Source organism: Moschus berezovskii, chromosome 7 (assembly GCF_049115385.1).
Source record: "Moschus berezovskii isolate FMDL1 chromosome 7, NW_MosBer_1.0, whole genome shotgun sequence".
Lineage (NCBI taxonomy): Eukaryota > Metazoa > Chordata > Mammalia > Artiodactyla > Moschidae > Moschus > Moschus berezovskii.
Genome location: NC_142466.1, coordinates 105946547 through 105968015, shown reverse-complemented (window position 1 = coordinate 105968015; position 21469 = coordinate 105946547). Strand labels below are relative to the sequence as shown.

At 40.9% G+C, this 21469-nt stretch overlaps 1 protein-coding gene across 3 annotated transcripts in view; it reads left to right on the top strand.

Moving 5' to 3' along the window:
- The window catches only part of FRRS1L (ferric chelate reductase 1 like), a 28923-nt gene extending 10591 nt beyond the window's left edge, over positions 1-18332 (top strand). For 2 of the 3 annotated variants that reach the window (XM_055427543.2, XM_088838252.1), the window contains 4 exons: positions 1757-1841; positions 3938-4076; positions 9229-9475; positions 11550-18332. In XM_055427543.2, coding sequence (XP_055283518.2) covers positions 1757-1841; positions 3938-4076; positions 9229-9475; positions 11550-11722 — 644 coding nt within the window. In that variant the 3' untranslated portion in view covers positions 11723-18332. The remainder of the gene's footprint in view (positions 1-1756; positions 1842-3937; positions 4077-9228; positions 9476-11549) is intronic. The other variant, XM_055427542.2, reaches the window with a different exon arrangement.
- The last annotated feature ends 3137 nt before the right edge of the window (positions 18333-21469 follow it).

Genomic DNA, 21469 nt, shown 5'->3' with positions numbered 1-21469 from the left:
ATTTGACAACATAAGTTCTCATTCCAAGATTTAGAAGCATATAAGATAAAAGGGAATCAGTGCTAGAAAAACCCCGAGAAATGAGCCATTTGCCAACACTAAATAAACTAGTTCAGCACATTTATAAGTGAGCTTTGTTCTAAAACTTGCTCTTACTTGGAGCTTAGAAACCCATTCTTCTAGAGATGATCTTACCCAATGGTTAGTTTAAACATATAACAGTAATAATAAGCCAGCGTTTATTGAGCTGGAAACCTGCTGTATGACGGTGAATTATTCTAGATGCTAGAAAGTTTAATGGAAGAAGATGGGGAACCTTAGTCAGAAACATTAGGTGGGATTGTCTCTTTCAGACACCTCTAGAATCTTAACAAACATAGGTAGTCATTGCATTCCTGGATGAATATCCTGAGAAAAATATGGCCACGGCACTGTAGTGAAAGGTAAAAGGAAGAAAGTATAGGAAGATGCTTGACATAGTTGTAGCAATGAACTCAATAAATACCAAGATAAAAACTCATCCAAGGCAGAACTCAGTCTATAGTACTGAAGTGGACATAGAACTTAGCATAAAATAAGCATGAAAGTAGAAAAAATAATGCATTTTGCCAAGTACTTAGGATGGTGAAAAGGTAGGGTTGTACCTTAGCATTTGATCAGCATATAGGGTAGTCAGACTAGAGGGGTAGGGTGGAGGAGGGGTGGGAGGGAGGCTGAAGAGGGAGGGAATATATGTATACTTACAGCTAATTCACGTTGTACAGCAGAAACCAGCACAGCATTGTAAAGCAGTTATCTTCCGTTTAAAAAAAAGATCTAGGGTAGTAGAGATGAACACGTATCTGGTAGTAGAGATGAACACAAAATGCACAGATATAAACCAGGCATGTGTGACCTGTTGGTCTTTAAGTATAATTTATTGAAACAAAGTCAACAAAACCTCATTTAAAAAAGCATTACAAATCACAGAAGACTTCAGAATAGTGAGGAAAGAAAAACTAATACAATAATTTTTTAAAAGTGTATTTGCATTGCCTGATATCTATGGGTGATTTAATTGACTCATTGCATAATCATTTCAATGTCCAGTGCCAAGTACTGTGCTGGGCAGAGAATACCAGATGAATCACACACAATTCCTGTGTACATGGAGTGAACAGCCTAGAATAAAAATATTTGTGGTCACAAACTGGAAATGCAGTGCAGGCTCTCCTTTGATTGTGGTTGAATGCATTATGATGTGAAGTCATCTTACAAGAAAGATGCATAAAGTGATATGATTAACAAATTTATATGAGATACGAAAGTGTTCTCTACAGCCTGATGAAAACAAGTTCACAGAAACAGAGGGATCCTATTGTAATATATAGCTATAAATGGAAAGCCTTTGCTATCAAATAGAAAATTGTTCATTCCTTCTCTTAGAGCAAGTGTATTGTATAAAACTCTATTTTCATGTTCCAGTGGACACTGGTGAGCCAGTGGTTATGATATTATGTCCTCTTTCAGTGCTCCAGGCACCCTACCTGTAAATGAGGAGAAAGCCCTTTCTCAGTTAACACGTAGGCTGGGTTCAAAGATGTGTGCCCTACACCTGCCCTCTGAGGGTGATTAGGCATCAACTGAGCTCTTTTCTGAGGCCTTGACCATTTCTAGACTCATGCGATAGAGAATAGTCAACCTACTAAAAAGTAGCTTTTCTCATTGGAAACGCTGTACCTGGATTTTCTAACCATTATTTGTTCTCACTGGCCAGGTTACCCTTTCCCTACTGCTCCTCCTGTGGATCCGTTTGCCAAAATCAAAGTGGATGACTGTGGGAAGACTAAGGGCTGCTTTAGGTCGGTAGATCTGTGAGTTGGAGAACTTTAAAGCTAAGACTTTGATTTGCTTCTCAAGGTAGTATTTAAATTGCATGCAGTTCACTCTCACCAGGGGCCCACAGCCCTCATAACTTCAGCACGAATATAACCTATTTCCAATGGCCAGCCCAGGTTACAGTCTTAAAGGCCTTGAGCTGGCTCACGCCCCTTGGCCCTAGAACCTATTTCTCTGGTTCTTCATTTATAACTGTATGCCATTGACTTGAGGGTCTAACCAGTTGGCTGTATGAAGAAGAATTACATGACACAGAATTTGTCTCTGCTCATTCGGTACGGGTGTGGGCAGGACAGGCAATAATATTGGGTTGGCCCAAATATTCATTTGGGTTTTCCATTACATCTTATGGAAAAACCACCCAAACGAGAACATTTGGGCCAACCCATCAGATGTGTCTAAAACCCAATTCCTTTTTAAAACAACAGTCATGACTGTGGATAGCTATATGATCCTAGCTAGTCAGTACGCACTGATTATAGTGTCCAGCTAGTTATTTCAGATCTAGTGCCTGATTATTAGTAGTATTCTATCTAGATGTGATAGACTGGGGCTAGAAAACAGCACTGTAGACAGTGACCTTCCATCTAGACAGCTCTGCTTTGTTGGGAAATCCTCCTTTTCTTTGAGTCCTTTATTTCCAAAAACAAATTGTCCTTGAATAAAGATTTTGATGGCCATTGCAATGAATGTGTTTTTTTTTTTTTTTTTGGTTCGGGACTCAAAGTGCAAGGACTAAAAACTGAATATAGGTGGTTTGAGTTTTTGGATTGCAAGAGTATTTCTAAGGAATTTTTAAAAATCTAGTGATACTATTATTATTGAGGAAGATAGCCAGCAGTGAATAATTCTGGTGATTAGGGGATATTTTTGAGAAGAAAAGGAGTTTTAGTGCCCTGCTGGCTTCAGGGAGACTTGCTTTCTGGCCCACTTACTTAGCTTTGCCCACCCCTTTCAGCTTTTTCACTCTAGTTCCTGTGGTCTTGAGCTTACACCCCTTGCCAGCTGCTCAGGGTATCTGCCTGCAAAGCTGCATGTTCCCTGTCTCCCTCCTCCATCAGTACTTAGCAGCCTTGCATCCTATGCCTTTAGATACCTTTTATCTGAGCTTAGATTATCCCACCCATTGCTGGAGTTTTCAGTCATTTCTGAAAGGCAGTATTCCTAAAACTAGGGCTTGCTGTTCCTCAAAGGAGCCACAAGTTCTCTGTAAGAAAATTTAAATTCATGTTTTTATTTCAGTGATGCTTCTTAAACAGATTAACGAATGCATAATCTGATTATCTGGATAAACATCTTACTTTAGTGTCTGAATTGTATTAGCCCCAAGCAGCTTGATAGAGCAAAGGCAAATTTTTTAAGTAAATGATGCGTTTGCATCCAGTGAATATAAATAAATGAGGCATTCGTTTGGTGCCTTGTATGCATAAGGGTTTTGGAGCAGTTCAGACAGATAAAAGTAGAGGAGAATGGAGTCATGACTAGTAGTAAGACACAGGCTCAAAATAAAGACCCTGTGGAATACAATCAGACATACCACTGGTGGGTAAGTAGGAAGTCAGTTTCAGGCAATGACATCATTTATCCCCTGAATGCTATGAATTTAAAAGGTCCTGGTTTTGTAGTTTAATCTGTATTCAGTTTGTCCATTTCTGTTAATTGAAAATTTGTAAATGAAAAGAAATGGAAATCTAAATTATTTAAATTATTAACTCAGGATATTTTGCTCTCTAAAAGGAGTTAGAAATAATTTGGTAATTGCGAATATTTGAGAAACTCTAATAAGATGTAGAGAACTCTGGCTAGGACTTGAGGCCCATGCCACAGCTTGATTCACTCTGCAAGTCCCTTCTCATCTCTGGACCTCGTTTGTACACAGATAAAGAGGAGCAGATCATCTTCGTAGTCTCTCCTGAATGAAATGGTGATTTTGAGATCCCAGGTAGCAGAGATCTGATTCATATTGCTTAACATTCTGCCTGACACAGAGATGCTCTCTTAATGTATTTTGAATACGTAGAGGAGGAAGCAGTAATACCTGTTTTGGTATATCCTATAGATACGGCAAACCGGGCTGTAATGCAGAGACCTGCGACTACTTCCTAAGCTACCGGATGATAGGGGCTGATGTGGAATTTGAGCTGAGTGCAGACACCGATGGTTGGGTAGCAGTTGGATTCTCTTCAGACAAGAAAATGGTAAGACACAAATCGTGGTAGAAGGTGATTGTTCTCTTCAGTCTGCTGTACCACTTTAGATTTTAGAGAATGAGCGTGGTTATGTTTCCCTAAGTGCCCATGCCACTTTTAAATGGGAGAAGACAATTCCTGGTATTTGGTTTTCTTTTTCCAAGCAAGTAAATTGATCACAGCATGATAGTGATTATACTAGTTATGGCTCTCCGATTACAAGTTAAAAAAAATAATTCAAGTTATTTTAAACAGAGAGGGAAGGGTTGGTTATGAGAGTACAGGTCATCTCCTGGTACCTGTATTCATTAGTTAATTCCACAGTCATGCTGCAAGAGAGCCCCACCAAAGCACATGGCCGATAACAGTCAGCATTGATTTGTTGCTCACATGTGTATGGATTGGCTGGGACTTAGTTGCTTTTGGCTCCAGTCCATGGCTTGGATTCAGGTATTGTCTAATCATTCTGGAACCAGTGGCTCCCAAGGCATGTTTTTTTCATGGCAGAGGCAGAAGCACAAGAGTCATCCAAGCTGATTTCAAACCTGTGTTCACATCACATCTGCTGGTAATATTCCATTGCCCAGAGTAAGTCACCCAGCTGCCTTACCCAGAATGAAAGGGCAGAGAAGTATCCTTCCCAACCAAGAGGCCATGTGTAGGTGTAGATGTATAATACGACCACAGGGGAGTGAGGAATTGGGTCCAGCAATTCAGTATTCCACATCATACATTGTCAAGAACGCGTCTGGCCGCCAGAAAGGACTGTGGACAGGAACAGGCAGGAACCCAGGGTGCTGTCCGCTCCCTACCCCTGCGTGTGTGTGCCTCTGCCACATTCTGCCCTCTTTCTTCCAGAGCCTCATCATTTGCCATCAGTTCCGTTCAGTTCAGTCGCTCAGTCGTGTCCGACTCTCCGCGACCCCATGAATCACAACACGCCAGGCCTCCCTGTCCATCACCAACTCCCGGAGTTCACTCAAACTCATGTCCATCGAGTCGGTGATGCCATCCAGCCATCTCATTCTCTGTGGTCCCCGTCTCCTCCCGCCCCCAATACCTCCCAGCATCAGAGTCTTTTCCAGTGAGTCAACTCTTTGCATGAGGTAGCCAAAGTATTGGAGTTTCAGCTTTAGCATCAGTCCTTCCAATAAACACCCAGGATTGATCTCCTCTAGAATGAACTGGTTGGATCTCCTTGCAGTCCAAGGGACTCTCAAGAGTCTTCTCCAACAGTTCAAAAGCATCAATTCTTCGGCCATCAGCTTTCTTCACAGTCCAACTCTCACATCCATACATGACCACGGGAAAAACCATAGCCTTGACTAGACGGACCTTTATTGGCAAAGTAATGTCTCTGCTTTTTAATATGCTATCTAGGTTGGTCATAACTTTCCTTCCAAGGAGTAAGCGTCTTTTAATTTCATGGCTGCAATCAGCATCCGCAGTGATTTTGGAGCCCCAAAAAATAAAGTTTGACACTGTTTCCACTGTTTCCCCATCTATTTCCCATGAAGTGATGGGACCAGATGCCATGATCTTCATTTTCTGAATGTGGAGCTTCAAGCCAACCTTTTCACTCTCCTCTTTCACTTTCATCAAGAGGCTTCTTAGTTCCTCTTCACTTTCTGCCATAAGGGTGGTGTCATCTGCATATCTGAGGTTATTGATATTTCTCCTGGCAATCTTGATTCCAGCTTGTGCTTCTTCCAATCCAGCGTTCCTCATGATGTACTCTGCATAGTTAAATAAGCAGGGTGACAATAGACAACCTTGACGTACTCCTTTTCCTATTGGGAACCAGTCTGTTGTTCCATGTCCAGTTCTAACTGTTGCTTCCTGACATGCATACAGGTTTCTCAAGAGGCAGGTCAGGTGATGCATTGTGCCAAAGTCCTTCCCAAACAGCCACACTTTCTCAGGCCGTTGAACCTTTGCACGTGCAGCTGCTTTTTGTATAAGATGCTTCTCTTCCCCTGGTCTGTTCTGAGGCTCTTAGAATGAGATGAGGGCAGCAGGAGTGGTGGGAAGGGCCCAGGTTTCAGATATGTTTTGAAGGTAATACTGACAGGCTTTTGCCAGCGGATTGGACCTGGGTTATAGGTGGGTCATAAGAAGAGATTTGGGAATCAGGCTAAGCAATCAAAACTCCATTGAGTTTGTTTTTGGAGAGGTTGCTAGAAGAATGAGCTTCTCATTCCAGGTGGCAAAACAGTGGGTCCACCTGGTAAGATTGCATGGATACTAGTCTACATCACTTATCTCCTACTTCAGGGTCAATGGGAGAAAGAGTGGTTGTGTGCCATCCAACAGGCTGGCTTGCAGTGCAGTTGACCATTTCTTGTCCAGGAATGGACTGGCACCCATGGTGCAGCTGTTACCATTAGTGGGCTCAGAGGAGGGAGGTTGGGTAAGAAGCATCCAAATTTCATGTTTGACATTTTGCTATCTAAAGGCCTTTAAAAAGCTAGGTTTCTTTTTCTCTTCCTATTACTCTAAGAAGCACAGATTTAAAAATTTTCAAAACCTGATGCATAGGAAAAGCAAAATGGAACTTCTTTGTAATAGTCATTGACTTTTCTCTGGAAATAATGCATTGCTGATTTCTTTATTAGATTTTATTCTTTAGAGAGGTTTTGGGTTCACAGCAGAATTGAAGAGGGTACAGAAAATTTCCATATACCCTGTTCCCACACACGCAGAGCCTCCCCCATTATCAGCATTCTCTACAGAGGGGTACATTTCTTATAACTGATAAACACCTTTAACTTTTTTAGTGTTTTTTTTTTTTTTTAACGTTAATCCTATAGACAAGTTGCAGGAGTAGGACTGTTGTTGTTGTTTAGTCACTCAGACATGTCCAACGCTTTGCGACCCTGTGGACTGCCGCATGCCAGTCTTCCTTGTCCTTTGCTACCTCCTGGAGTTTGCTCAAATTCATGTCCATTGTGTTGGTGATGCCGTCCATCCATCTTGGCTTCTGTTGCCCCCTTCTCCTTCTGCTCTCAATCTTTCCCAGCATCAGGGTCTTTTCCAATGAGTTGGCTCTTCGCATCAGGTGGCCAAAGTATTGGAGCTTCAGCTGCAGTCTTTCCAATGAATATTCAGGACTGATTTCCTTTAGGATTGACTGGTTTGATCTCTTTGCTATTCAAGGGACTCTCAAGAGTCTTCTCTGGCACCACAGTTTGAAAGCATCAGTTCTTTGGTGCTCAACCTTCTTTATGGTCCAACTCTCACATCGGTACATGACCACTGGAAAAATCATAGCTTTGACTAGATGAACCTTTGTTAGCAAATTAATGTCTCTGCTTTTTAATTCGCTGTCTAGGTTTGTCATAGCTTTTCTTCCAAGGAGTAAGTGTCTTTTAATTTCATGGCTGCAGTCACCGTCTGCAGTGATTTTAGAGCCCAGGAAAATAAAGTCTGTCACTGTTTTCATTTTTTCCCCATCTGTTTGCCATCAAGTGATGGGACTGGATGCCTTGATCTTCATTTTTTTAATGTTTAGTTTTAAGCCAGCTTTTTCACTCTCATCTTTCACCTTCATCAAGAGGCTTTTTAGTTCCTCTTTGCTTTCTGCCATAAGGGTGGTGTCATCTGCATATCTGAGGTTACAGGTATTTCTCCTGGAAATCTTGATTCCAGCTTGAGTTTTATCCAACCCAGCATTTTGCATGATGTATTCTGGATATAAGTTAAATAAGAAGGGTGACAATATACAGCCTTAACATACTCCTTTCCCAATTTTGGACCAGTTCATTCTTCCATGTCCGATTCTAACTATTGCTTCTTGACCTGCATACAGATTTCTCAGGAGGCAGGTAATGTGGTCTGGTATTCCCATCTCTTGAAGAATTTTCCACAGTTTGTTTTGATCCACACAAAGACTTTAACATAGTCATTGAAGCAGAAGTAGAAGTTTTTCTGGAATTCTCTTGCTCATCTGATCCAACAGATGCTGGCAGTAGGACCATAATCTCCTATATGTATATGTTTCACTGTTGTTCAGTTGCTAAGTTGTGTCCAACTCTTTGGGACACTATGGACTGCAGCATGTCAGGCTTCCCTGTCCTTCACTATATCCCAGAGTTTGCTCAAACTCATGTCCATTGAGTCGGTGATGCCATCCAACCATCTCATCCTCTCTCATTCCTTTCTCCTCCTGCCCTCAATCTTTCCCAGCATCAGGGTCTTTTCCAGTGATTTGTCTCATAAACTCCTATATATATGTTTCACCAAATGGTAACTTTTTATTGTGGTAAAACGTATACAACCTAAAGCTTACTATTTTACCTGTTTTAAAGTATACGATTCAGTGGCATCAACTACATTCGTGGTGTGGAACCACTACCATCTGGTTCCAGAATGTTTTCACAAACAGTAACGTTTGCCGTGCGGGCTTTATCTCTCTCTGATGGTGCTGCGACTGCTACTGCTACTCTGACTTCTACTACTTATGATTTTTATTATTTTCTACAAACTTGAGAGGTTAAATTGAAGGTATCATGACCCTTTAACCCTAAGTATTTAAGCGGGTATTTCCTAAGATCAAGGATATTCTTTTTCCTTATATAATTTATTAAATTCAGGAAGTTTAACATAGATATAGTAGTAGTATCAGATACACTGTCCACTATCAAAAGTTGCCCTTTGCCCCAATACTATGCTTTATAGAAAATTTTATTTTATGATGCAAGGTTCTGTCTAAGAACACCATCAGTTTTCATGTGTTGACATGACAATATCTTTAGTCTTCTTGATTTTGAAACAGCTTTTTAGCTTTTTCTTATTTGGTCTTTCATGATATTGACCCTTTTGAAGGTTACAGGCCACTTTTTTTGGTAGAATGACCTTCAATTTGGATTTAATTGTTTGCTCATGATGAGGTTAAGTGTCTGTGTTTTCGGCAGGACTACTCGAGAGCTGGTGACGTAATCTTCCCTAAGTGGCACATGAGGAGACTCAGTGTCAGATATGGTGGTGCAAACTCTGGTCACTTGATTAAAGCTTTTTAATGGCATTTAAAACAATTTTGGGGGTGGGACTTCCAATTACAGAGGTCATGGAATGTATATTTTGGAGTGAAATTTCTTTCTAGCAGAAGAGTTTGCCTACGATGCACCTTTAACTTTTTTTCATCCATCATCTTTTGTGTTAGGGTGGTGACGATGTCATGGCCTGTGTCCACGACGACAATGGCAGGGTCCGCATACAGCACTTCTATAATGTAGGCCAGTGGGCCAAGGAGATTCAGAGAAACCCTGCCAGAGATGAAGAAGGAGTCTTTGAGAACAATCGGGTCACCTGCAGATTTAAACGGCCTGTAAATGTTCCCAGAGATGAAACAATTGTCGATCTGCATTTGAGTTGGTATTACCTGTTTGCTTGGGGTCCAGCCATTCAGGGTAAGCTTACATTTTGGCATCTGGATTAAACACCAGACACTGCTGTGCTTGAGTCATTATTGACTGGGAGTCATTCTTTACAAGAAAGTGATGAGCACTTTGTATAACATAGAAAAAGGAGACATGATCCTGCCTTCAGAGTATAGTAATGGACTTACACATGAACGTGGAATGGGGCAAGTTATACACGTGCATAGTTAAAGTGAGATATACAGGATAATATATGATGAGCTGTGGCTCGATGAAACAGATCGTATGTCTGCTGTATATGGTGTGTGGACTCTAATTCTCACAGTGGTCTCATTTACTTCTCACCATGTCCTGCAGAATTATAGGAATTATCATCCTCATTTTAGAGAGTTTGAGGAATCAGCTCAGGGGATTCCCCAGTGGCGCTCGTGGTAAAGAATCCACCTGCCAATGCAGGAGACTCAAGAGACTCGTGTTCGATCCCTGGGTCAGGAAGATCCCCTGGAGAAGGAAATGGCTACCCACCCCAGTATTCTTGCCTAGAAAATTCCATGGACAGAGGAGCCTGGTGGACTACAGTTCACGGGGTCACAAAGAGTTGGATACGACTGACAATTTCACTTTTTGTTTTTTCCCATCCATTGCCTAATACGATCTTTTTCTTTCCTTCAAATTGTTGCCATTGATTGATTGGAAATTTCATGCCTTTCTTTGCCTGTTTCTAGTTGGGAAAACATCTGGATGTCTCCAGATTTGTGACCCCTTTTCCATTTGCTTATTTCCCAGGTTACTGACAATGAATCCGCAATTATATTTTTTGATTACTCTTAGTACCCTGGGAAATAAACTATGTCTTAGGCTGGAGAAATGAACTCATTTTAAATGATGAGGTTTGGAGTCTAAAATGCTGAGTTTGAGTGTTGCTTCTGCCCCTTGGTAGCTGTATCTAGCCTTTATCTAAATTCTGAGTTCTAATTTCTTTTGATCTAAAATGAGGATGATAATGATATTGAATTCATAGCATTATTCTAAGGGTTAAATGAACAGAAGTATTTGACATTGCTGGCAAGCGCTGTACCTCAGAAGGTCATCTTCTTGCACATATGGCGTCATGGCCCCATAGTCTAAGCCCTCCCCAAAGCTGGAGACTTTGCCTGATAAGCACTGTCAGCCTGCTCTCATTGTTCTCAGTATCGCCAAACAACACGGACGTGTTCCTACCGTACAGACAGGCTTGTGCTTCTCCTGTCTCGTGAACACTATTTTAATGCCTCTCTGGTGATCAAACCCTATCCATCCTCTTAAGGTCTCTCAAAGAGGATAAACTGTGAGCTGAGCCTTGAAGGGAGGATATGGGATTAGATGTCTCTCAAGAAGGGCATGAACTGGAGGTACATGGTTAAGCCTGGGAATTCACGAAGGTGACCAGTGAGCGAGGTTAGGGAAGAGAGGCGAGTAGGACCTGTTGAGACAAAAACAGTTGCCAACCTGAGGAGTTTGGTTTGTGTTAACAAGAGCCAGCATGGACACTGGGGTAGGGGCTGGGCATGTCAAGTATGGCACAGCTTCCCTGGCAAATAGTACCTTCAAAACCCTGCCTTTGAGGCACGTTTTCCAAGGAGATCTTTGCTCTGAACTCATAGGCATGTCTCCCTCACCCGAGTTTCATATTGGTTAATCAGAAGGTCAGGCCCTTCCTATCAATTTTAGCTTATGAAGCAGCCTTTACATACAGCCTTTCCCTTTTTCCTCTTCTAACCAGCTCAAAAAATGTTTTCCGTCCTAAGACTTGTTTGGTATCTTAATTCTCCTCCTTTTGTACCACTCCATTGCACTCTGCCAGACAGACATGCAGACTTGTAGACACACAGCACATCCTCTCTGATCTGGCCTGGGTAGGCTACCACTTTACATCCCAAAGACTTCCATCTGCAAGGGAGTCGGTCATGAGTTGTTAGTGATCCATATATTAATATTAAAAATATATTTGAAAAAATAGCAGCTCTTTGAAGATTTGTCTCATTTTTCTGTGGTTTGCATGTATCATTTTAAATCTGTACCTTTTTTCTCTTGCTGCTTCCTTTTTCTTTCTTTCTTCTCAAAGGCTCTATCACCCGACATGATATAGACTCACCACCGACTTCAGAGCGCGTTGTCAGTATTTACAAGTACGAGGACATTTTTATGCCATCGGCTGCCTATCAGACCTTCTCCTCTCCGTTCTGTCTGCTTCTAATTGTTGCCCTGACCTTCTACTTATTGATGGGAACCCCTTAACCACAGTGGCAGAGCCAACAGAGTCAATGCATTAGAAAGACTTTAGTATATTTTTTAAAAATATTCAGTATTATTTTAGCTTCTATTGTGTAAAAAAATAAAAACAAGACACATATGATTCAGCTTTTTGGAAAAAAGAGCAAGCTTCTTTTCTAATTGAAGAGTGTTGTTTAATAATGACCCATGCTTTTAGAAAGTACTTAAAACTTTTCTAAGCACTCATTTTCAAATATGTTTTCTTACTTGAGCTTTACAACATGTCTGAGTTGGCTTGATGAAAATGATTATTGCCATCACTATTATACCAATTGGAATTTGAGAACCAGGAAGACACTTTTTATGACTCTTGTGCCATGTAGCCTTGACTGCTCAGATAACACATAGCAGAGAAAGCCAGGCTTAGAAACTGTGTCTCTAAACAACCTTCACTCTTCCAACTACAGTTCAAGGGAGTTGTTTGGAGTAATACTAAAGAGAACTTCGCTGGATGGCCCAAGTTCACAGTCGGCCTTTTAGGCAGAAGAACTTTCAAATTTCCACAGAGCATGAAGCTCTAGATATTTGCACAGCTCCTGAGGAGAATGATGGAGCTAACAGTGATATGAAAATGGTTCAGATTTATTTGAAATGTCTTCTCAACCAGTAAGTAGCTAAGAGAGCACATTTTTATTGCTGCTTGGAAAAGTTAGAAACAAAACTGTGAGTATTCCTGAAGATGTAAAATTATATTAATGATAAAAAATTGGGGCATTCTTAGAAGTTAGAATTTGGACTCTACTACCACTGTATTTAATAAATTAAGGTATTCATTTGTGATTACAGCTAATTTTGTTGTCAGAATCAACATATGTTGAGTACAGTTAAATGTATTATAATAGACAAATCATCTTAAATATTCAAGGCATTTTGATAATAAATTAACACTTTTTTGGAGATTGTAGAAATTTGGAGTAGAAACCTTTTAAAAATGACATTTTTAAAATAAGAAAATGCCCCATCAAGTGAATTTACTTAGAGTATCCATTCACATGTTCAGACTTGTAAATTGGGTTAGCCGTCAGCATAATTTATACTAATGTCTTGACTTAATGCACTTCCTTTTTTCAAAAGAACCCAAAGGTTGCTTTACTCCAGCTGTCTGAGTTAACAGCCCATTTAGAGGGAAAGAGTCTATGGGTGTATGCTGCTGAGGCATTCCCATTGTAGAGTTCTGGAGTCTTCTGGCTCCCCGCCATACCCCACCCCATTGCTTTAAAGCTGACTCCAACTTTGTGGGTTTTGTATTAAACAACACTGGAGACTGATTTCTAATGCCATCCTTGGAATCCATGTCGGAGGTGAAAGGCCACTTCCCCTGTGGAAAAGGCTTTCACATTCTTCTGGAACTGAACAAAAATGAGGAAAGCATCCCAGTTCTGTGACTTTGCACAATTTATCACATGCACCCAAGGGATGCAGGAGCAATGATCCTCATTGCAGGTGGAGAGAGGAAGAGTGTCGTTGAGCAGTGGCTTCAAACTCAAGTCATCTGACTCAAGTCCCAGGCTCCACCAGACTGCAGTGCCTCATGGCACTGAGGATGGCCTGGGTGTCACCTTCTAAGGTGGCTGTGGGTGGCTGTGTATCTGTGAGGACACTGAGTGTGCAACCCCCCTTGTAAATAAGAAAGCAAATATTTTTATATTTCCCCCTCTCGTGTATAGTATTTCCTCTATAAATAGGTTACAACGAAATCGAGACTCAAGCTAGTCTCTGGAGCAGGCAGGGAAAGAATAAATTAAGGGATTTTCCTTCTGCTTACTTTCAAGTCAGGCTAATTGCTTCATGAACTGCTTTTCCTTGGATTACCAGTTTTGCACATTTGTGCTTTGAACTTTCGAGGATATCTCATTTCCATCGGTGGAAAATGAGAACCACTTTGATTATGTCCACTGTCATCTTTCGTCACCACTCCTCACCTTGCTGTGTCCCAGCAAGACTGAATTGCTCTCAGTCCAATTTCTCACCTCTCTTGACATTCCCTGTGCCCAGGCAGTCTCCACTGCCTAGGTGTGCTGAACTCCTATGCATCTTTCAGGTCACAGCATAGCTGTTTCTTCCTCCAATCCCCTGGACTAAGTAGGTTCAGGCCCCTGCCAAACGCTCTCATAGCACACTCGGCTTCCCCGTCATTTATTCATCCCACTTTCCTGTAATTGCTGCCTTGTCCTCCCTGCTAACTCCCTAATGGAGGGACTATAGCGTGTCACTCATCATTGTAACAGACACTCCTGTGTAGTGGGTACTCAGCAAACATTTGTTGAATGAAGGCATAAATGAAGCTACTTCTGTGGCAAGTCTGGTTCACAAAGCTTGTATTTCACATACATTGCCAGACTGGCCAACGTTTTCATGTTCTTCTACTTGTGGTCATTCTCTTAGCAAACACTGAGCTTTTGTCTTTTGAAACATAAATAGAAATATCTTTCGTAACAATGCTGTTTTACCCTGTAAAACAGAGTTTGACATTTTTAACAATAATCATTGTTCAGAAATGAGAATTTATAGACCAGGAATGCAAAACTGAATTTCACCATCATCTCAGAGAATCATCAGTTAATGCACATACTAAAGTTAAAATTCTGTAGACTGAAATTTCATTAATTCTTACGTAGTATAGGAGAATCAACTTCTATTTTATCTCTGTAGACCTTTTTCTAACATTGTACTTGTTACAGGGGAGTGTATTTTTGTAAATGCCCAGGTAGAATAATAATGTTTGCTAAATTTACTTAGTGCTATTCTAGGCACTTTACATGGATTAACTCATTTAATCCTCACAACAACCAGAGGAAGTAGATTCTGTTATTAGTCCAATTTTACAGATGAAAAAACTGAGGCTAGGCATTTGACATGAATTACCAGTGTTGGCTTCCAAGGTGGCGCTAGTGGTAAAGAACCTGCCAGCCAGTGCTGAAGACGTGGGAAAGGCAGGTTCAGTCCCTGGAGGAGGGCATGGCAACCCATTCCAGTATTCTTGCCTGGAGAATCCCCATGGACAGAGGAGCCTGGAGGGCTACAGTCCATAGGGTTGCAAAGAGTTGTACATGACTGAAGCGACTGAGCATGTACCAGTGTTGGCAAGGACTTGAGACACCATTTTATCCAATACACTTACTTTAAAAAGGCACATGCACATTCATTAAAACTTTCATTAAATGGAACCCACTATCCACACTCAAATTAGCCAAGTGCTTTTTTTCCCACTTAAGCAATTTACAATGAATAAGAGGACTTTTTATAGTTAAGATTTAGGGAAAGGGGTACATTTTACTTTCTATCTTTTTCTTTTCTTGAAACATTTTGATTCTTTATTTTGCCATTTTAGTGCTTTTTATGTTATTTAAAAATAATACACAGATTGGAAAAGATTAGAATCTATTTGTCTTAAAAGTGACTTACCTAAAACCCAGGTCTTCCAACTTAGAGCCTAGTGCCCTTTTCTTGCTTCACTGTAGTCTCAAAGCTGAATTTGCCAACATGATTTCAGACAAAATGCAGGAGCCGTATTTAATTATATTTAGTTGGCTTCTGTCCTTAAGGAAATTGGACAGTTTGGACAACTCAGGGATAGATTGCATCCCACAGAGTTTTTTACTACTGTTTCTGTAATTAAGTTTACAGTCTATATTCAGGATTTTGTCCTTAAGAGCTGTTACCACTGAGATTGTCATTCTTAGTTCTGGCCTGAGGGTCAGCAAAGTTTTTCTGTAAAGGTCCAGATGATAAATATCTTAGGCTTTAAATTCTCTCAGCTGTTCAGCTCTGTCACAGACAATACATAAACCAATGAGCATGGCAGTGTTCCAGTAAAACTTCACTGACACAAATTCAAATTTTATATAACTTTTACATGTCACCCATATTTTTCTTTAGATTAAAAAAAAATTTAATGTAAGAACCATTTTAGCTTGCAGACCATACAAAAATAGGAGCCAGATTGGCCTGTGGACTGTGGTTTTCCCACTCTTGCTCTCAGCTAAATGACCCAGCTATCATGATCAATTGCATAAGATACTGTCAGAAATGTAAGTTGTTACTGGTTAACTGTAAAAATATCAATGTTAGTGAGTAATTTGTAAAATAAATTAGAATTTATGGATTGTTATCTTGATAATGGATTCCCATTAGAACCTGCATTCTAATATATTTTCCAGAGTTGATGTGAAAGAGAGAGCAGTAAGGTCAGAGCTGGGTGAACAGCAGTTTTATTTTATCTAGGTTGAGGCAATTGTGAATGACTTTTACTGTGCCATTGCTCTTCATGGTGGGATTACAGTTGACCCTCAAAGATCACAAAGGCTTAGGACTGATACTGTCCTTTAGTGGAAAATCCACCTATAATTTAGAGTAAGCCCTCCAAAATATGTAGTTCCCATGTCTGAGGCTCCTCCTATCTGTAGTCCCACATCCAAGGATGCAACCAGCCTCACCGCGTATAGCAATGTAATATTTACTATTGAAAAAGATCCATATTTTTTTAAGTGGACCTATTCAAACTAGTTCACACTGGTGTTGTTCAAGGGTCGGCTGTACAATGTTTCAGACTAATGTATTTTCCTCTAGACAATTTTTAAGTATTACCTAAATCTATTACATTCATGGGATGGGAGTGTTTTACACATGTGACTATGGCATCACCTCCTGTATCATAATGGAAATATGTTTGAGAACCACCACAATAGTCCAAATGCTGAGATGGAAATACTTTACTGTATAGAATTGTTCTGTTCTCTAAACAGAATTGGTTATGTTTAGCGAACGGTTTGATTATTCTCAGTGTGTTTGTATATACATTTGTGCATATGTGATGAGCACTGTGTTTATACGTAAATGCCTATATATATACCATTTGATAGCCTTTGTCAGGATTGTCTCTGTTTCTGATCTCTTAAATACTTTAAAACTCAAGAGGTAAAACATCGTATTATAGGCAAAACTACCCTTGAGTTTATGGTAGTTTAGTTTGTAGAAAGGATTCCTGGGTCCTTTATTAACTTTGCCTCCTCCATTCAACATTCTATGACTTGTTAAGAATGTATAAAGTGTCATTGTTGAGTTTGACTTTTCTATAGGTTAGTTAAGAAACTAAGACTAGTGTGAACTGAGCAAATGGCATGTTGATGCAACCTATCCATGTTTTATATTTAATTAGATTCCTTATTCATTTAATCAGTTATTTAGTTTCAAGTTATACTTGGTTGTTTTTATATTTAATAGCTAAGTATACATTCTTTTTCATGAAAATAGTGGCTATTAATGTGATTTTAAATATGATTAAAGACTTAAGTGAATCATCAAGCTCTTTGGGATTTTTCACTTCAACTATGCTGATATTCCATTAATGTTTTCCATTTCCCCTGGATATTGAGGCAAATAGCTGTTCCATTCCATTCTTCTGGAGAGTGATCAGTTCTGTAGGATTATGGGGTGCTGTGGTGGTTGTGGCATTCACCCAGATCACTAAAGCCGTTATCTTTTCATCAGATAGAATGTCCTGACCACCTGAAAGAGTAAATGCAACTTCTCCACATGCCTTATTCCCCCAGATGTGCTGATATGCTGGAACAATCTGGCTCCAGAAGTATTAATAATACTTTTTTGAGACTTGTCTATCAAATACTATTTTGTAAGAACTATGCCTTTAGACATTGATGGGTTATATTTGTTTTATAATAATTGTGTACCTAATATTTACTTGTGATTGATTTTGAGATTTATGTATATTTATAAGCCTGTCCTATGTGAATTTTTACTCTATGATGTGTGGTACCTTGCTAATAAAGACATGGATTTCTGTTTATGTAAAGTAATTGTAGCAATATTCCTAGCTGCTTCCTAAGTGATTGTTCTGCCCATCTGACATCACAAATACTCCTATAGTTAGAGGATTATGTTAGAGTTAGAATATATTAACTAGATTTAAACTTTAAAATAGAAATTCTCAACATGGTTTGAAATTCTTCAGTTGATGGAATTAAAGTTTGCAATTCTTTACTGCTTTACTCTGATGCATTTTTGATTTTATGTTTGTTTGTTTTACATCCTTTCATCAAGTAAAGTCTTTGTGAAGTTATAAACCTTGGAGAAGATGAGAGCCTGTCATCCTGACAAAGAAAAAACCATGTTGCAGTAGTCAGGTAAAAATATTTGCAGAAAAACAATTTGCAAAAAAAATCTGTATTTAAAGCTTCAGCCTAATGCCTTTATCAGATAGTAAATGGAGGCCTATAATCCCATTTAAATAGTTTTAGTTGACTAACAGTGCACACTAGCTCTAAGAATTTCGTTATAGACCTTAGTGGTAACTAAATCATATTGTATGTTAACAGCAGTTAGTTTAGTGGTAAAGGCTTATGAATCATCAGGGTGGCGTGGAAATTGCAGAATGCAATAGCTGAGCAAATTGAGAAACTGGGACTAGGTTGAAAAGTACAAGGAATGTCACGTTAAGAAAGAATTAATTATTACCACATTCTGCGTTATAGGCTGTAATTCTTACCACCTCCCCAAACAAGTATCTGGTTACTTTTTGGTATCCTAGTGGTATTTGTTTTGGTATCCTGTGGTATTTATTTTGCCGTATTCTCAGTGGGTAGCTCAGCTATCAGACCTGACCCTGGCTGATGATGTTTGACTTGTAAGTTTCTTAGGGCTCAGTCCCGGGTGCAAGGGCCAGGGGATGGGCTGTAAAAAGAGCCTGCTGAAGTGGAGTGGACGTGCAAGTCACTTGCTTCCAGGAGGTCAAGAGGCTTTAACCACTTGTCGATTCATTCATTCAGTGAATGTTTATTGAGGACTCTTGTGTCCCAGTCTGTATGTGAGAAACTACACATGGAGGACAAGAGGAAGACCCGCTCTTGATTTCTGCCTCTAAGAGGCTCCCAGCCTGTTCGGGGAGTCACATACATAAACACCGCGATCATATCGTTTGGTGACTGCAGTGTAAGGAAATGCTCAGGTGGAATAGGGATCCTCACCCAGCCTGGGGTAACCGGGAAAGCAGGTGTAGTACTGAGGCTGGCTCTCTCTTTTTCAGTATTTATTGATTGATTTGGCTGCACAGGGTCTTAGTTGCTCATGCAGGATCTTTTAGTTGCATCACACAAACTCTTTAGTTGCAGCATGTGGAATCTAACTCCCTGACCAGGGATCGAACCTGGGCCCCCTGCATTGGGAACACGGAGTCTTAGCCACTGGACCACCACGGAAGTCCCTGAGGTTGACTCTTAAAGAAGGAATAGGAGTAAAGCAGGCAAAGGATGTGGAGAGGCATCTTCAAGAAAGAGGAGAGCAACCCAGGAGAAAAGCCAGCAGGATGAGTTGGGAACCACTGTCATTTGACAGGGTTTGTATTAGTTTCCGATTGCTGCTGTGACAACTTACCATAAATTTAGTGGCTTCCAGCAACAGAAATGTATTCTCTTGAAGTTCTGGAGGCCAGAGGTCTGAAAAGAATTGTATGGAGCGAAAATCAAGAGGTTGGCAGGGCTGGTTTCTCCTGGGAACTCCAGGGGAGAGAACCCTTCCTTGGCTCTTGTAGCTTCTGGTAGCTGTGAGTATTCTCTGGCCCATGGCCTCACGACTCCAGTGTCTGCCTCTGTGGTCGGAGATGTCAGGTTGCTTCTCCTCTTCTGTAGTCTAATCTCCTTCCCTCCCTCTGATAGAGATACCTGTGATTACATTTAGACCCCATCCATATTATCCAGGATAATCTCCCCATCTCAAAGTCCTTAACCTCATCATATCTGCAAAGTGTAAGTAAGGTAACATACTTCACAGGTTCTAGGGATTAGCTCCTGGATATCGTTAGGGGCCACCCAAGTGCTGGAGGATAAAGGATGAAGCAGGGAGTGGGGAGAGGTGAGGCAGGGTTAGTATGGCTACCTCACAGAGGAACTTTGACGTCATAGGAAAGAGCTTGGAACCTTCCCACATGGTAAGGAGGATTTGAAGGGATCAGATTGTATTTTAGAATGATCACGGTGACGGAGCAAGAGGGCAGATAGAGGGATCAGCTGGAGGCTGCAGTGACATCAATGTGGCGCCAAGGGTGTACAAACAAGTATTGCTTAGGATTCAAACCCAGCAGGACTTGATTCTCCACTAAAGATAGTTTAGTTGTAAATAAAGGACGGATGCAGTTCAGTTCAGTTCAGTCACTCAGTCGTGTCTGACTCTTTGCAACCCCATGAATCACAGCACGCCAGGCCTCCCTGTCCATCACCAACTCCCGGAGTTCACTCAAACTCATGTCTATCGAATCGGTGATGCCATCCAGCCATCTCATTCTCTGTCGTCCCTGTCTCCTCCTGCCCCCAATCCCTCCCAGCATCAGAGTCTTTTCCAGTGAGTCAACTCGTCGCATGAGGTGGCCAGAGTATTGGAGCTTCAGCTTTAGCATCAGTCCTTCCAATGAACACCAGGATTGATCTCCTTTAGAATGGACTGGATGGATCTCCTTGCAGTCCAAGGGACTCTCAAGAGTCTTCTCCAGCACCACAGTTCAAAAGCATCAATTCTTTGGGGATCAGCTTTCTTCACAGTCCAACTCTCACATCCATACATGACCACGGGAAAAACCATAGCCTTGACTGCTGCTGCTAAGTCACTTCAGTCGTGTCCGAGTCTGTGTGACCCCATAGACGGAAGCCCATCAGGCTCCCCCGTCCCTGGGATTCTCCGGGCAAGAACACTGGAGTGGGTTGCCATTTCCTTCTCCAATGTGTGAAAGTGAAAAGTGAAAGTGAAGTCGCTCAGTCGTGTCCGACCCTTAGTGACCCCACTCGACGGACCTTTGTTGACAAAGTAATGTCTCTACTTTTTAATATGCTATCTAGGTTGGTGATAACTTTCCTTCCAAGGAGCAAGCGTCTTTTAATTTCATGGCTGCAATCAGCATCTGCAGTGATTTTGGAGCCCCCAAAAATAAAGTCTGACACTGTTTCCACGGTTTCCCCATCTATTTCCCATGAAGTGATGGGACCAGGTGCCATGATCTTTGTTTTCTGAATGTTGAGCTTCAAGCCAACCTTTTCACTCTCCTCTTTCAGTTTCATCAAGAGGCTTCTTAGTTCCTCTTCACTTTCTGCCATAAGGGTGGTGTCATCTGCATATCTGAGGTTATTGATATTTCTCCCGGCAATCTTGATTCCAGCTTGTGCTTCTTCCAGCCCAGCGTTCCTCATGATGTACTCTGCATATAAGTTTAAATAAGCAGGGTGACAATATACAACTTTGACGTACTCCATTTCCTATTTGGAACCAGTCTGTTTTTCCATGTCCAGTTCTAACTGTTGCTTCCTGACCTGCATACAGATTAGTCCGGTCAATCTGAAATGCATCCACCAGCTCCTGGTGGATCCGTCTTGCCCTGATTTGCGGCAGAATGCTGGTTGTTTACACTCTGGGTAGCCTCAGTGTTAGCTGGAGTATAGTGTTGGGAACAGAGCCAAGGTAGACTGGGAATTCCAAGACCTGGTCCGTAGCTCTCATACGTCAATCATTCCAGGTAAAACATTCCAGAAAAAAATCACTTCTGTGAAGATGGGGAGCTAAGGACACTTAGGCCAGCCATTTTTTAGACAGGCAGTTCTGGCTCTTAGTAATAATCGTTAATCACAAAATTCATCTTGTAGATGTCAATCCCCTCTACCGAACTTCCTCCTACCCTGGAAGAGAAAGGGGAAGCAATTTTGGTTGCAGATT